The sequence below is a fragment of the Chiroxiphia lanceolata genome, chromosome 7, assembly GCF_009829145.1.
Source record: "Chiroxiphia lanceolata isolate bChiLan1 chromosome 7, bChiLan1.pri, whole genome shotgun sequence".
NCBI lineage: Eukaryota > Metazoa > Chordata > Aves > Passeriformes > Pipridae > Chiroxiphia > Chiroxiphia lanceolata.
In genome coordinates, this window is record NC_045643.1 from 28335858 (window position 1) to 28351487 (window position 15630).

Consider the following 15630-nt stretch of genomic DNA (forward strand, 5'->3'; position numbering starts at 1 on the left):
TGAATATGTCTGTGTGTTTTGTTTATATATAGATAAATACATAATATAAATGTATAAGTTATCCATTACTGTGATGCTCTGGCAATGATATTACACACTAGCATTTACTACCAGTCCTCAAATAATTTTTCTTCTTTTTTTTTTTTTTTTTTTTTTTAAAGGGCTCATGCTCAATTTGAAGTTCAAAGTTTGGTAGAGCACACAGATTCATTAGCAAAGAGATCATGTGCAAAAACCTTGACATTTCAAAATGAGTCCTGACCTGGCTTCTGAAATGGTTAAAACAAGATATTTTGGGTAGATGTTTACTTCCCCACTTTTGCTTTAAACGAGTCAGTCATCAATTATTGTGTAAGTTGAGGATGAATTTCTAGTGTAGTTTTTTTCCAATATTCTCTTCCATGATTGTGATTAAGAAGCCTTCTACTCTTGTATTATTTTCTGTCATTTGAACTCAATAGCTTTCTACTTTTTGATACATGGAAATAATTAAATGATGATGGATAAATAACGCATCTGAAAACAGCAGAGCTGGATAAATAACAGATGAACATTACTGTGCTACTGTAATGAGACTGAAAAATATTTTTCTATCTGGGTAAGGCTGTGAGCTAAAGTTACCTTTTTAGCCCTTTTCTTAGGAAAGAGAAATCTTGTTATGCAGAATGAAACTGGAATAGTGACAGGAAAAAAAATGCAGTGCTCTTTGCACCCTTTTGGTAGCAGAAACAAGAAGAAAATTAGGGAATAACAGAAACAAACCTGTCTTGGTCTTGGAGCAATTTTTAGCGCTGATGGTGTACAAGAGGAGACTCATGGGCTGTGAGACCAAAATCTAGCACAGCGCTGATAAGATGTTGTAACAAACAGCAAAAAACCACCAGTACTGTTGTGTTCATATTTCTCTGTCAAATGGAGAGGCTGCTACATGCATCTCCCAGAGCAGCAGCTTAGTAAATGCTCTGAATTGTGTTTTGAATCTCTCATCCCTGCCTCTCTAGGGAAATGAGTTAAGGTTGTGCAGAAGAACCATGCAAATAATCTTTTTCTCAGGAAAAAGTAGCTTAATTCAAGCCAGTATTGAAAAAGAGATAAAATGGGGCTTAGGCTGTTATCATATGCAGAGTTATTGGAGGTAGTAGTCTGTATATTGATGGCAATTTAGTCTGAAAAATATGTTAGACTTGAAAAATTAGGCAATATGAAGATACGAGATGTTCTACCCTGGATGATAATGTCAAGCTTGGTAAATGTCAGAAATGCAGATGGAAAGACCATGGGAAAATCCATGGGAACAGACAGCACACCAGGCAGGGCAAGGCTGGAGGGACAGCAGCCAGGAGAACACCAACAGAAGAGATCTATAGAGAGACAAAATTGGCTTGCTCTTTCTAAAAAACCCCAAAAAACCCAACAAAACAAAGGCAGAAAGATAATGCAGAATTAAAATTCTGAATTACGGTACTACTTTCTCCCTTGGGATCTGCAAAGTAAAATTAACATCTGTTTCTCCCTCAAGTATGAAGGCTGATTATAGATCTTTATTGAGATGGTAGAGTTTGATAAGCAGAATCTTAATCTGAAGTACATGATAAGAGTATGTATAATTCTCACAGTCGATAAATTGTGGGGTTTGGTTTGGTGGTTTGGGGGTTTTTTTTGCAAAACTTTTCTTCTTCTACAAGATGAAATGCCTACATGTTATTTTCTGATGATGCAGTTTCCCAAATATACAATAATTAAACCAAGATTTAAACATTAAATTTACTTTGGAGCAATATTTACAAAAATAAAATCTGTATATTATGCAATAGTTACCTCACTTGCTACTGAAATGCAGCTGTTCCTGGGGATGTGCCATAGCTCTGCAAATACCCTGGAACAGTTTAGAAGAAGTTTGAGAATAACTTCCTGTAGTGACATAAGTAGAATGAAAATACCCAAGTGCACAAGGATACCTTGGTTTGTCCAAAGTACACTGAAAAGTAATCTTAGGGGATTGATGTACTATCCTCCAGAAAACTATATCAGTGTTGTTTAGATAGTGCTTTTTATGTATTTAAAACTATTTCATTTTGGTTTAGAGTGTGTGTGTGTCTGTCACAGTTTAACAAGCATTCAGAAGGCCTGACCATGCCTTGGTGATGTCCATCTGAAGCACATCATGAACAGTAGTAATGAAATCTGTCCTCACTCAAAAAAATATGTAGGAGAGGATATTATATTACTTCTGTCCCAGCTCAGAAGAGGTTTCCTTCAGATGACATATATTAGCTTTTGTTTTCCTGTATACTTCTTATAAATTTTGTTTAAAAAATTAATTTCTAATTATCTGAGAATTAGTAGTATCCATTCCTTTGTATTGCAGTCTCTCTTGTTAATTTGATGAAGACTTTGTTGGCATTTCTTTTACATATTTTGTTCCTTTGTGTGCCTGCTACACTGTATGTTTTTCAGCCATTTGTGGCTTGAAACACTGCCTAAATGGTGGCTTATGTTTCCCTATTTTCAGGCCATAGCTTTTTATGTCTGACAACTCAAGTCTTGCAGCAATAACACTGAGTTCCTGCTATGGTTAGAAAAACACCACCCATTTGAAAATATCATCTGCCACCATTTCATTGCATATTGAATAGATCTACTTTGGAGGGTTGCAATGCCTTGTTTGACTCTCTAGCTATTTTTTAGACATGAAATTTTTATATAAATTCAAAAATACTGTTGCCTTTCACGGCTAATCACCTTTTGGAAAAGTCAAAGTGGAATATTTCTGGCTGACTTCCACATGTAGGAGAGCCTTCAGAAAGTCCTTTCTGTATGTGCTCATTGATATTAAGCCAAACTTTGCAGAGACTTCACTGCTTGGAAGTACTATCTCTGTTCTGTCACCAGCCTTATCTGTTAAATCCCAATGAGTGTGAAAAACGAGAAAAATCTGGGTTTGCTTGGCTGTTTCAACAGTATGTTGAGAATGGCCAGATTGCTGGAGAAGACGATTCTCTTGGAAACCCTAACAGCCCGGCCTCCTCATCTGTAGGCACATAGAGCTCATCTGAGTGTGTAAATAAAAATAAATAATGCAGTGAAAAAATATGCAGATTATTTTGCTGAACTGTTTCAATTTTGGATCTGCCATAACTAATTTAAATCTTCTATTGGGATTTATGCATGCAAGGGGTCAGATTTAAGATGTTTGTAGTTTAAAGCTTTTCTGCTACTATACCTTTTCTACTTTTATATCCTATCATGGTGCCTTTTTGATACAAAGAAAGTCCCTTTTGTTCCCTTTTCCTTTTCTGCTTTGAAGAGAACATTTCCTTCTCCATTTATATGAGGTAATGAGACCAGAGTAGCTCACGATTCTTTAAATCAATCTAATTGGGCTTCTTTTAGTGTATAGAATATCCTTTTTTTGCACAGGACTTTCATTTCTTTGTGCAGTTGCTCCATCTCCAGCACTCAATATCTCACATGCCTTTTTAATTAAAAACCCCCCAAAAAGGGGCAAGCAATTGTCATCCAAATGGCTGTGGTCTATTCTCTATTCCAGGCTGATTCACGGAGGGCAGCTGTTAAATGGCTTGGCGGGGCCAACCGTGATGAATGCGGCACCATTTCTTTCCACAACGTGGTTTTCTCCGGACGAACGTGCCACGGCGACAGCCATCGCCTCGCTGCTCAATTACCTGGGCTCTGCTGGCGCCTTCCTGGTGGGGCCTCTGGTGGTGCCATCTCCTAATGGGACAGCTCACCTCCTGCTGGCATCGCAGAGCAACACGGAGCACATCAAGGACCGCATCGAGGCTGTGCTGTATGCAGGTGTGGCTTAAAAATAAGTATTAAAAAAATAAGAAAATATTAAAAATGTGCGTGTGTTCATGTGTGTTTGGTACTTGTGAACCAGTACCCTCTAGTGGCTGGTTTGCACAGGAACCGGCTTCTGACTGAGTGAAAATAATTAAGTGGTAATGTATTGTACCATCAGAAGGGTTAATTTTTTCCCCTTCTATGTAGGAAAGATTTAAAAATAGCCTGTTGTACAGGCTGACTCCAAAGGAAGTAATTCAGTTGTTTATATCGGCTGATCTTGGGAGAAGTGTTTCCTAGGAGAGCTTACACTTTCCCTGAGCTTCCAAACTGGTTTTTGCTTATTGAATTTTCATTAAAAATATGTGTCCATGATATGTTGGGTTTTTTTCTGTTGTGTCTGTAAGGATGGAAATCCAATAGTCTTTTAGCATTAAATATCTTCCCTGCATTAAATCAGCCTTAATTTATGATTTGCATGTGCCTTCCAAATGTGATTAGATTATTAGTATTTAAGAATCTAACACTGAAATTAAAATGAAATAGATTTTATTTTTAGCTAAAACCACATAATTCATATTGGTGAGCAATTTCAATGAAGTGGCAACAGTTTAGTGGAAAAAACCACTGATATAAAATTCACCTGATATAGCTTGGATTTTATGTCTTTACTCTTTTTCTTGCAATGGCTTCTACAGCTCTTTATGTCACTTACAAAACTCAGCAGCAAACTTTAAGGAAAATGAGTTGGGTAAGTGGCTTAGGAGCCTGTGTTCTGATTCTTAAAGGATATAAATTGGTATAGGATTCAGAGCAGATCAGCTCTTTACCATGTCATGATGGTTGCACATTTGATTGGGATTTCCCCCCCCTTACGATTGCAGCCTCTGAAATTCAACCAAGAGATAGCCCTAAATGTTCCAGAAGTCTTAAAGTACATATACTGTGTAGTTTCTATGAAGGTTTATGGGATTGAGTTAGCTGTTTGTGATCATTTATTCCTGGACGTTATTATTGCGGAAATTTTGTCAAGTTAATATTCCTGTTGGGAGAGGGTCACTTTACTGTTCATTTTAAAGAAAGTGTCATAGAAGTTGAATCACTATTTCACCAAGTATTTTTGAGTAACCTACTTTTTACTTGACTCAGATGGAACAACAGTTAAATTTGGGTTTGGTTAAGCCTTGTTCACTAGTAAATGTGATGTTAGACTCTGGAAATCTCATGGCAGATGAGAACGGCTAATGTGAAAGAAGGAAGAATGAAAGCAAGTGAGGTTTTGTCCTGAGGAGCAGTAGATAAGGGGAGGAAAACTCTAGCAGTTAGAGAAGTGCTTTAGCTCTACCTCTTCAGATTTTCTATGGAGCGAGAAGAATTCATCTGCCTAAAGAAAGTACTGCTTTGTGCTTGAAACCACTGGTTTGGGTCTGGTAGCACTAGAAGTATTGCTTTCAGCAGCCCATTAGATTCACATTCTCTTCTGTTCTCTTTAGGGAAGTTTTCCTAAGCATTTTCTTCAGAAACAGGGATGGATCTTGCCACCAAGGTTAGGTGTGTCTTGCCTGCTCCATGTCTTAGCATGGCTCCTCATGCCTGTCTGAGCTGACAAGGGCTTGGGAACACCCCATAGACTTGTTTGGAATCACTGGTCCCAGCATGAGATGAGCCTACAGCAGCTCTTCATCTTCCTAGGAAATGTGTTTTGAGGGGCATCTGCACTTTTCACTTAGTATTTGAAAGTGCTTTGAACAGAGGTAGATTCTGTGTGCTTGTGTTTGTGTCCTACAGGGTGCATCTTTTCAGGAGCTGCAACCTCTTTAGCTGTTTGGGCAATGACAAAGAGCTGGTTTGTGAATGGTACTGGCCTGCAGTGAATCACAGTGATGATGGCAAAACCTCCAACTGGCTTAAAATTGGCAAGAGCTGTCAAAGAGGAGGTTGCGTGGAATCCCTCGTGGGATTTCTCCTGTCTCACTTCAGCCCTGTTTCCCTGGAAAGCTGAAGGCACAAGGTCCCTGCTGACTGCCTCCTCTGTGCTCTCTTGTGCCAGGTGGGCTCCAGAGGTAGAAGGGGAAGGCTGCCTACACTGGGCGACTGCCTCGTGTAATGTATAGACAGTTCTGTTCACCTGTGGGCCAAAAAATACTTGGTTGCTGTGGTAGGGTACTGTTTGTCCCTTAAATCTGCTGGGCAGAAAACTTGCCTCAGATTGACTTCCAAGATTACTAGCAAACGTTCTGGAGAATGTAGCACAACAAGGAGCTGACCCAAATATCCCACTTCTTTAGCAAGTGTGGCCAGGCTTAGTATGACTTCTCATTTTGGATCCTATGGGAAAGCCAGTTTCACAGGATAAGCACACTGCATTTCTAATGGAGTTGTGTTTATGATGGAGCTTGTTGCTTTTGTGTGAGGTAGTATTAGATAAGCAGCCTTCAAAAGTTAGATGATGTCTTTTAAAAGGCAGTAATGATGTGAATTGTTAAGTTGGGATCAGTAGTGTGCCAAGAGTTTTCAAATTTTCCGAGGACTTAACCTCAAACATGATTACGAAGCAATTGCTTATAAACCCATTCTGAAACTGCTCTGTTAACTCCAGTCTCTTCTGTGTTTTAATAAATTGCTCTTCCTTTATCTCAAATGCGGACTAAGAGCTCAGTTGAATTACCGCAGCCTCTTTCTGTGTCATCTGTGTCGCTGCACATTCTGGTTCACAGCTCAAATAGTACAGATGTAGCAAATCAGGATTGAATTGTATTACCTGAATCGCACAAGGAAGCTTGAATTATTCTGGACTGCAGCCAGAGCTCTCAGCCTTGTGCTTTCCTAAATAACAATGTAAAATCATTTTTTGTTAAAAAAAAATAAAATGCGTGCGTGCGTGTGTGTAAAGGGCCCTCATTCCCCCTTTACATTACAGGACAAGGTGGGGAGAAAGGTTTCTGAGTTTGAGTAGGGTTTTGTGCTATGAGTAGCCTATCTGAAGGAAAAAGATGTTGTATCAAGGAGGCTTTTGTCTCTATTAAACCTCTTTTTTTCTTTTTCCTCTTTGGGGTTTACACAAGCAAGCAGCAGGATGTCTGCTTCCTAGGCTAAGATGCAGGCATCTGTCCACTTTGGCAGTCTCAAGTCACTGTGGTGTGGTACACAGCTTTTGTAAAGCATTCCAGGTTCACTCCTCAACAAGAGATATACAGCTGTGTTTCTGCACACTGATTTATGTCTTGCCCAATTCTGAGTACATTGCTGCATCCATTGTCCTCTTCAGAAGCCGGCTACCCCTGTGGAAGAACTTTAAGACAAGTTTTAGATTGTATTTTTCTTTATCTAGTCTGAAAGAGTAAATGATGAGGGAGATAAAGGTGTGGGTTTCCTAATGAGGAAGCAATTCATCACGTAAGAAATTGGATGTGTTTGGCAGTACCTGGTCTTCTGATGTAGGTGTGATACACAAAGCTAAGATGGCACTGAAGACTTCTATTCTTCAATAGAGGGAGCTGCTTTAGTTTCCAAAGGGCATTCTGCACTTTCCTTTTGTGCATGAGGGCAGAGCTAGCTAGGCATATTTGTTATCCTGGAAAGGATAACAAAGATTTGTTATCCTGGGAAACGTTGCAGAGGTGCAAGGAGGTACTACAAGGCCAGTATGCTGAATTTAATAATTAAAGAAAAAAATAGAAGATGTTACTATACTGCTTCTGCTGCAGCAATTTGACTGGCAGAAATCTTGAGGCCTCAGATGGGCACCTGTTATAAAATATTGCTGTGACTTAAAAAAATTATCATAATTTGCATTCTTCAGAAAAAGATCTAACCTTTTCCCTTATAGCACTGCAGTATAACAAAGTTAAATAATTAGTACCTTGGACAAAACTTACAAGTTTGTGTGATCACATTCTTGTTGGCTATACCTGTCTGCAGTCTGAAATCTTCCTTTAATATGTGATTAAAATGTGCGTATGCATGTACATATGTATAGCTATAAACCTGTATGTAGACCTAGAATCAGGAGAGGCAGATAAACAGCTTTTACTAAACAGCTCTGTAGTGACAAAGCATCTCATCCCTTTCTTAGTTCGGGGATGATCAGTTATGACCAGTTCTTTATTCACTGCTCATGGTTTCAGAAACAATGTACACAAAGATAGAAATTAATCTGTTTTCCAGAGAGCAGAGGAGATAGAGTGAGGTCTAGTTGAAGTGCCCTTGGCCCTTACAACATGCAGTTAGACTACAGAAGGAAAAGACACCACATGATTCAAAATGAATCTTTTAGTATTTGATCGTGAAGAATGGCATTGTCACATTCCCAGTATGCCTTCAAAGGAAATTTAGTGTAGACTTTTTTCCCATATACTGAATAAAGCATTCGTTTCCTTTCCCCATCTCCAGCTGATCCATTTAGTCTCTGTTATTTGTTTCCTGAATTTATTTTCTTCTGGTTTAGCAGAAGACCTGGCAAAGTGCCATGTTCATATTGATTTATTAAAAAAGAGAGGAAAAAGAAAATGAACGCAATTGAGTATCCAGCTCTGCTGGAATTTATTTGTGGTGTCAGTGAACACTTCTTTGTTATAAGATCACAGGTTCTTTTAAGATAACACACTTCAGCCATACATTTTTCTCTGCAGCAGCAAAGAATATTGTTTTCAAAGGGGATGGGAGAAATATTGGGATTGAAGACTATGGAGAACATGATATACATTGCAAAATGCCTGTAAAACTAATTAGACTGACTGTGGGTAGAGTTGTTTTTCCTCAGAATGTCTGCTCATGGGACTTACTGAGTATTTTCTGTGAAGTGCTCGTCACTTTTCAAGCTCAGTTCCAAACTTCTGCTATGAAATTTTTCAAAGATTTAGAATACCTACTGCTGAACAAGAGGAGCATCTGCAAACAGCTGTATTCTTTCTTTTTTTCCCCCTCTTACCTGTACTTTTTTCTGTTCTTGAGCCATGGCTGCTCCTGCACTTTTCTCTTTATTTTCCTTTGCCATGTAAAACTGTTTGTGTCCGAACTGCTGCCTTGCTTGACCTTTCATTTGCCTTCATCATCCTGTGCAATGAGTAATTGTCATTCCATGCCCTGAGGCTTCCCCAGTCCCATCTGTTTAAAGTCTCTGGCCTGCTGGTACCTGCACTGCATTACTTCCATCGTGAGGAAATGTGCCCAAATCTTCATATTGCAGTTCTCTTTAGGGAGAAAAAGCAACAGTGTCCTTTTGCTTCACTGAGTTCCCCATGTGTGAGCCTGGTTCTCTGCAGCTCCTAACACTGGCATGCACTGCCAGTCTCATTGATTCTCCATCTCAATTTGAAATCTTGTTTGGGGAGGGAAAAAAGAAATTCTCCTTCAAGTTACCGAGTTCTGTTGTCAGGGGCGTTAAGGCACTTGTGGTGGGATTTATGTCTCGGAGGCTGGCTGGTAACAGCAGTGTACCAAAATAAGTCTGTCGATGCTAACATCTGTTCTCGGTTTTGTTTTTCTTTGCCCTCTTGCTTAGAATTTGGAATGGTTTCCCTGATATTTTCCGCAGCGTTGGCCTACTTCCCCTCGCGCCCTCCATTCCCTCCCAGCGTTGCTGCAGCGAGTCAGCGGCTCAGCTACAGGAGAAGTTTTTGCAGACTGTTAAGGTAGGACCTCGCTGGGTTCCACTTCAAAGCAGATCAGCACCTAAATAAATAAAAACAAGTGTGCTTTAATCTTCTCATGGAGCAAACAAGTTGGTTTGTAGTGCTTTTAAACAAAATAAAATTAATTATTCATGTTGAGGCATAAAAGGATACTAACTGCTGAAAAGCAGACATTAAATTTTAAATCACTGGGTATATCTCAAGGCTTTGTGCCAGAGTCCTTTAGCACCAACAGTGCTTTACTTATCCTCTTGTCACAGGTTTTTTTATACAATGCTTCTGTTACAACAGGTTATACAAGGTTGTTAACAGTGTGCTGCGAGATAACAATTAGCAACACTGGGCAAACCTAACTAACTAAGCTGCCTTCATCTGTGCTTATTATATTGGAATGAATTTGGAGTTTACTTGTCATTCGAAGGATTATTCAGCCATGGGAGCAATGAACGAACTATCTGAAACTGTGATTTGATCAATTAAATCTCATTAAGTATGTTAAAATATGAAGTGGGAATAGGAAAAATGTCTCCAGATGTGTTTCTGGACAGGTTCAAAAACTAACTAGGGTCCTTTAAGTTCTTAGGTTTAAAAAAAGAAAGAAGTTACAAAGAAAATGACAACTTTGCAGCTTTTTGCACTTGGGCTCTTTTGGTAAGACACAGACCTACTTCCCCCCAGTGTTTGTAAATGTCTTGTGTAATGAAAATATCATATCAAAGGAACAGCTAAAAGAACTGTAATATTAATGGTAGGTAATTGTGAATGCCTGTGCCCTGTACATGATACTGCAGAGATGAACTTCCTGGGGCAAAGAACTGCTCCCATGGTACCGAGTGTGACTGACTTCACAGGGAGGCTTCAGACTCTTGTTGTAACTGTTTGTTGTTTGATGCAATGATAGAAGCTGAAACTGCATATAAAGGGCTGCTTGAAACTTGATAGTAATGGAGCATTAGCCATTCAATTATTACAGCTCTATTGTGGGCTGTACTTTCAATAAGTGTATTTAGAGGCAGCGAAAACAACTCATCCCCTGTTGTCATTGGTTTTGGGGGTTTTTTCCTTTTCTTTTTGGAGGTTTCTTATTTTGTTTGGGGGGGTAAATAGCTGGCAAGATGCTTAATCCTGAATGTTCATCCTGGAGCACGGTGTCAGTCGGGAGAAAGTGTGAGTACAGCTGACTGGTTAAGTCTGCAAAGTGACCTACTCAGGATCTTAAAAAATAGCAGTTCCCCTAAGGACACTTAGCACATATAGTAATGCTCTTACTCACCCAAGCTGATGTGCAGTTGGACCCTGCCTGAGGCTGTGTAGTAAAAATGTTGCCGTTGAACAGAAATCCAAACAGCAACTGGCTCCGCAGGTGAAATATAAAATTTCCGTTGACAGTGCTCCATTTGGGAGCTTTTTAACCAGTAGATTCCATGTTAAAAGGGTTGTAAACAGTGGACCTGAGATACTGTAAGGTCAGGATATAAACAGCAGAGGTGGCTTACTATTCTCAACCAGTGAAACTGAAGAAAACAAACTGTATTGTTAAATAATGAGCATAGTTTATAGTGTCTCCAAGAACCAAGAGGGTTTTTTTTTAAACATGGACAGGTAGATAATTATATCTCCCGTCCCTCTGGTCTTTTTGCATTCTTCGATGCTACCCTTTATCAAAGGCACTTCTTCGTTCCTCTGTACATGAAATAATCAACAATTCATCATTATACCTGCTTATCTTGAGGAGCCTTTCAGCAACAATCCATCAAAGCAACTGGGTTTTATAGAAGAAAATGGTGTCTGCCATGCTTCAGGAGAAGTTCATCATCTGGCTCATTAGGCTTCTAAGCTCTGTTGCCCGCCTAATCTAGGCTTCATAATTCTTAGCTCAGAGACCCTTTCTTTTGACTTAGTAGTGTAGACTGTAGACCTTCAGTGTAGACTGAAGGTAACGAGCAGATGAGTACTAAGAAATCATGATTTCCCCTTGCTGTAGACTTACCCTCTGGTATAAGAACTGTATGTAAGGCATTTGGGATGTGTGTGAGCTGGTGGGCTGACTCAACAGTGCACCAAAAACGCTCATGAGAATTGAGATGTTCATCATTTCCCTCTTCTTTCCCTCAGGCTGCAGTTTTATTACTTCAAAATAAAGCAGCATAGCATAATGTTACCATTGAAGTCAGTGACCTTTTTACCTTGGACACCAAAAGAATCTGTCACATCCTTTCAGATCCCACACTCCTTCATGCCTTCAGGTCCTTGGGCAGTCATCTACACAAGCTGCTTCTTGCAGAGTTCTATTATACCATCAACAGAGGTCAACCATCCCCTGTAAGCCATTTTTTGGGACTTTCTTAGGAAACTCAATTCTTCCTTCTGATTTGGAGGATTCCTGCTTCTGACAGAATATAACAGTTAGCTAATCTCTGGTTATCTCCTGATACCAACTCTCTCAGCCTGCAGTGGGAGACGACAGATTATTCGTGGTTTGGGTGCTAAGCCCAAATCTTTCAACAGTCTATCACATGCTGTGACAAGTGTAGTTTGAATTTCTGTTAGAAAAAGTACAGTGCCCTTTATCAGTTTCTTGGGTGAAGCAAGAAACTTTTTTTTTTCCCAGTTTGGAATATGCCGCAAACTTCAATGGAAAAAATCCTAATACAAGTAAATAGTTGATAAATATTAAAATCTGTAGTAAGAAAACTTGTTGTGATTTTTACTTTGAGGTAATTAGATACTTTTAGCCAGTTATGTGCCTTTTATATTTTCAAGGGACTATGTAAGCAATTTTGAAATTTTGTAATAGGGTTTTTATGCATCATTGTTGCTTTAATGAAACTTTCATCAACATCACAATCCAGTAATGGAAGCTGCTCAGAGCGTGCCTGATGTTAATAGGCACTGTCAAAGTTATTCTGAAAATGATGACTGACTTTGATGGGGCTCCCCTCTGAACCAGTCTGTCTTACAGATTCTGATAGCATTAGATAGGTTTCTGAAAAAAAAAAAAAAAAAACAGGAGAAAAAATCAATTTGTATTCCAGCAGAGTGGTTTAAGAGAGGCTAATGCTGATGTCCCGTCATCACTGATACGATGGAAAACAGTGTGGGTTCACCAGCTGATGGTGTGACAGACAGCACATTTTTCTATTTTCAGTGGAGTAATTGCAAAATTGCAAAAACAAATACAAGCGACTAGAGCCATGAAAAGCAGAGCTGCTGCTGAAAGATGTATGTTTCAAACAGCTTTAGCACTTAATGTAGGCAGCACTAGCTGTTGCTGGACAAGGGGGCAGAATGATGTCTGGGGATCTTTGTCAATGTCATGCACCCTTTGTCCAGGTCACCTCACTTCTGCTGGAGACTAGGCAGGGTGGCAGCCTCTGTCATTGGAGGATGTCATGATGCAGAGCTGGTTCTCTAGGATTGGTACTAGGAGTTGGATGGGGCACAGAGCAGCTATCCCACATGACAGTCTATCTTGTTGCTTGAGTTACAGAAAAAAAAATACACCACGGGAAATTTTGGTCAAATACATTACAGAGTTCTCACTTCCTCAAAAGTAGCTCTTTAATGAAGCTGAGGTTCAGGTAGCCAAATATTTTGAATATTCAGCAAGTGTTATATTGGAAGACTGCATTCAGACATGTTCCCTCTTTGCAATCTACAACATGGCTATTTAAAGTCCATGTAAAATTCCTTTTTATTTTATTTTACAGATGTTGAATTGGCTCTCATGTGGATAGTATTAAATAGCATCGGATGCCAAGATGATACAAGATAGACTAGGATAAGAATATGGCATTCTTAAGAGAGAAAAAAAGTTGTCAGGAAAATGATAGCATTCAGAGAAAAATAACCAATGGGTAGAAGAGATGAAAGTTTGTGAGTTGTTTTTCTTTGCATTAAAAAATAAATTTGACACAAATGATATTGAAAGCAGAGGATATGTTCATGTGATGAAAATGTGTTATTCAAGAAGAGGATGTGTGAAAAAGAAGAGTGCAAAAAAACACTGGCTGGTGTGCTGTGCGTGGATCATCTAGGGGAGTAAAACAGTGTAAGCTGCAAACCTCTGAATGTTTTGGAGAGTAATCGAATTTCTTTCTCTCCCTCTTGGCTTTCGTAACTGGGTGCTATCAAATTGCCATTGCATGCCAAGGAACTGGTACTGATCAGGATCAATTTTACATAAATAGTTTGGGACTGGAGGGAGCCACATTTTGTGGTTACACAGATACCCCATGGGATAACTGACCTTGAAATCACCATAGAATCTCTTCACTTTAAAGTATCACTGTTGCAGAGTCCAAAGTATATTTTCTGGTTTTCATCCAAAATTGAAACATTTTTTGAGGAAAATCTGGATGTCTCTTAGCAAAGATTTCACATTTGCTTTCAGTTGCAGTGAGTGGGGAAAGCTGTTGGCTAAACCCCTGTTTAGCTGAATATGATGAAGATGGTAACACAGTTTTGACTGTTTCACCTTCCCTGAATGCTAAAGGTTAAATAATTTTATTTGGGAGGAAAAGCCAACACGTTGACTATTTAGAGCAGAATGTTATATTGTATTGTCTCTGGGTTTTGCCTGTTCAACTTGTCAAAATTTTCCACTCTTGCAACTGTACCCGTCTAATTTCCAGAGCTCTCCCTGCTTTCACCAAAACAAAGAGAAATAAAACAGGGTTTCTTTTTGCTTTATTTTTTTTAAAGTTCAGTTCAAGAGGCATGAAGCTCTGATTTTATTCTTGAAATATGCTTTTCATCATTTAAATTAGTGCTTATTATTCCTAACCTACACTGTGGTTAAGGAGATTGCCCATGCCAGTGCACGGAAGAATTCCTTGTGGAAATGAGAAACACATGAGCCCAGCATGTTACAGAAATCTTTGAACCATATGGAGAGACTGGCTTTTTCTATCATCACAGTGCTAAGGCAGTAACATATCAGCCACTGGAAATTCAGTGATTTTCATGGCTCATTCCTCTGTCAGACCTTTGCTATTTTTCTTGATGGGCAGAATATAGAAGGTGTCATTTACTGTACTGGCTAATCTTGGTGTGATTTCTAATATAACCTGCAGCTAATTGCAATGTTTTATCTTCACAGCAATTTCCGATTCTTGATGATTGCTTTAGCCTATGCTATACCACTGGGTGTTTTCTCTGGCTGGTCTGGTGTTCTGGATTTGATATTAACGCCTGTTCACGTAAGCCAAGTAAGTATCTCCTGACTGATAATCAGCAGCCATTTTGTAAATGGCACGTTTTTACTTTGCAAGAGCATACAGTTTTATCAGGTTTTTATGTTTAAGCAGCTATTAATACATATGGACCACTTTTCTCCTTGAAATTTTAAACAAAATAAACCGTAGCTTTGGCATCCCAAACTGTCACAATTCTCCCTTCTGACTCTCCATCAGTGGCGAGTGTTTTCAGAACTGTGCACACCTCTTGACAAGAAGGAAGAGGCAGGTAAACAAACTGTTTGTTGGCTGCTGCACCTTTAGGGAAAGAAAATAATGTGTGCCTGGTGGAAAAGATGAAGTGGGGAGAAGATGATTTCTAAGCTTTTGATAGAGTATTATAAAAAAACAGAGGACATTACTCAGATTCTATAAAGAGAGGTCACATTTAGGGCATAGACTACTTAGTCATACTTCCTTGTAGTGAATTTATTTCCTTTCCTAGAAAAAGCCTTGCACTTCAGATTGTTGTCAAGGGCTGTTGTTAGCAGTTTGCAGCTCCTGCACACCATTTGTTTTGAAAGTAACATTGTCTTATTTTTCTCAGCTTTAATGCATTTCTCTCTTTTGTTTTGTTTTGTTTTTTCCTGTCAGGTAGATGCAGGTTGGATTGGATTTTGGTCTATAGTTGGAGGTTGCGTTGTTGGCATAGCAATGGCAAGGTAGGAATAATTACAAGTCCTTCTTCATTTCTTCAGCTGTGATTGTCATTTAGCTTATCTTCATAGTAACATAACTTGTTTTCTCTCTTCTTCTGGAAACTTGAAATGGAAAATGCATTCTGGGGTTATGATGTGTTTCTTGTAGAGGAATAATTTGTACCAGGTTAGTGGTTGTTGGGGATTGAGAATTCCGCATGCATATACCTGAATTTGGCAAGTCAGACTGTAACTCCTGACAAGGGCTTCCTGTATGCTGCTTTTAAACACAGCTCTTGTGAATTCAGCTGCCTG

The 15630-nt window shown here is 39.1% G+C and overlaps 1 protein-coding gene across 1 annotated transcript in view; it reads left to right on the top strand.

Annotated features, from left to right (window-relative positions):
* Window positions 1–15630, top strand: part of SLC49A4 (solute carrier family 49 member 4) — a 64277-nt gene that overhangs the window by 28221 nt on the left and 20426 nt on the right. The window contains 4 exon segments of the mRNA XM_032692604.1: window positions 3551–3819; window positions 9311–9440; window positions 14542–14650; window positions 15272–15339. Coding sequence (XP_032548495.1) covers window positions 3551–3819; window positions 9311–9440; window positions 14542–14650; window positions 15272–15339 — 576 coding nt within the window.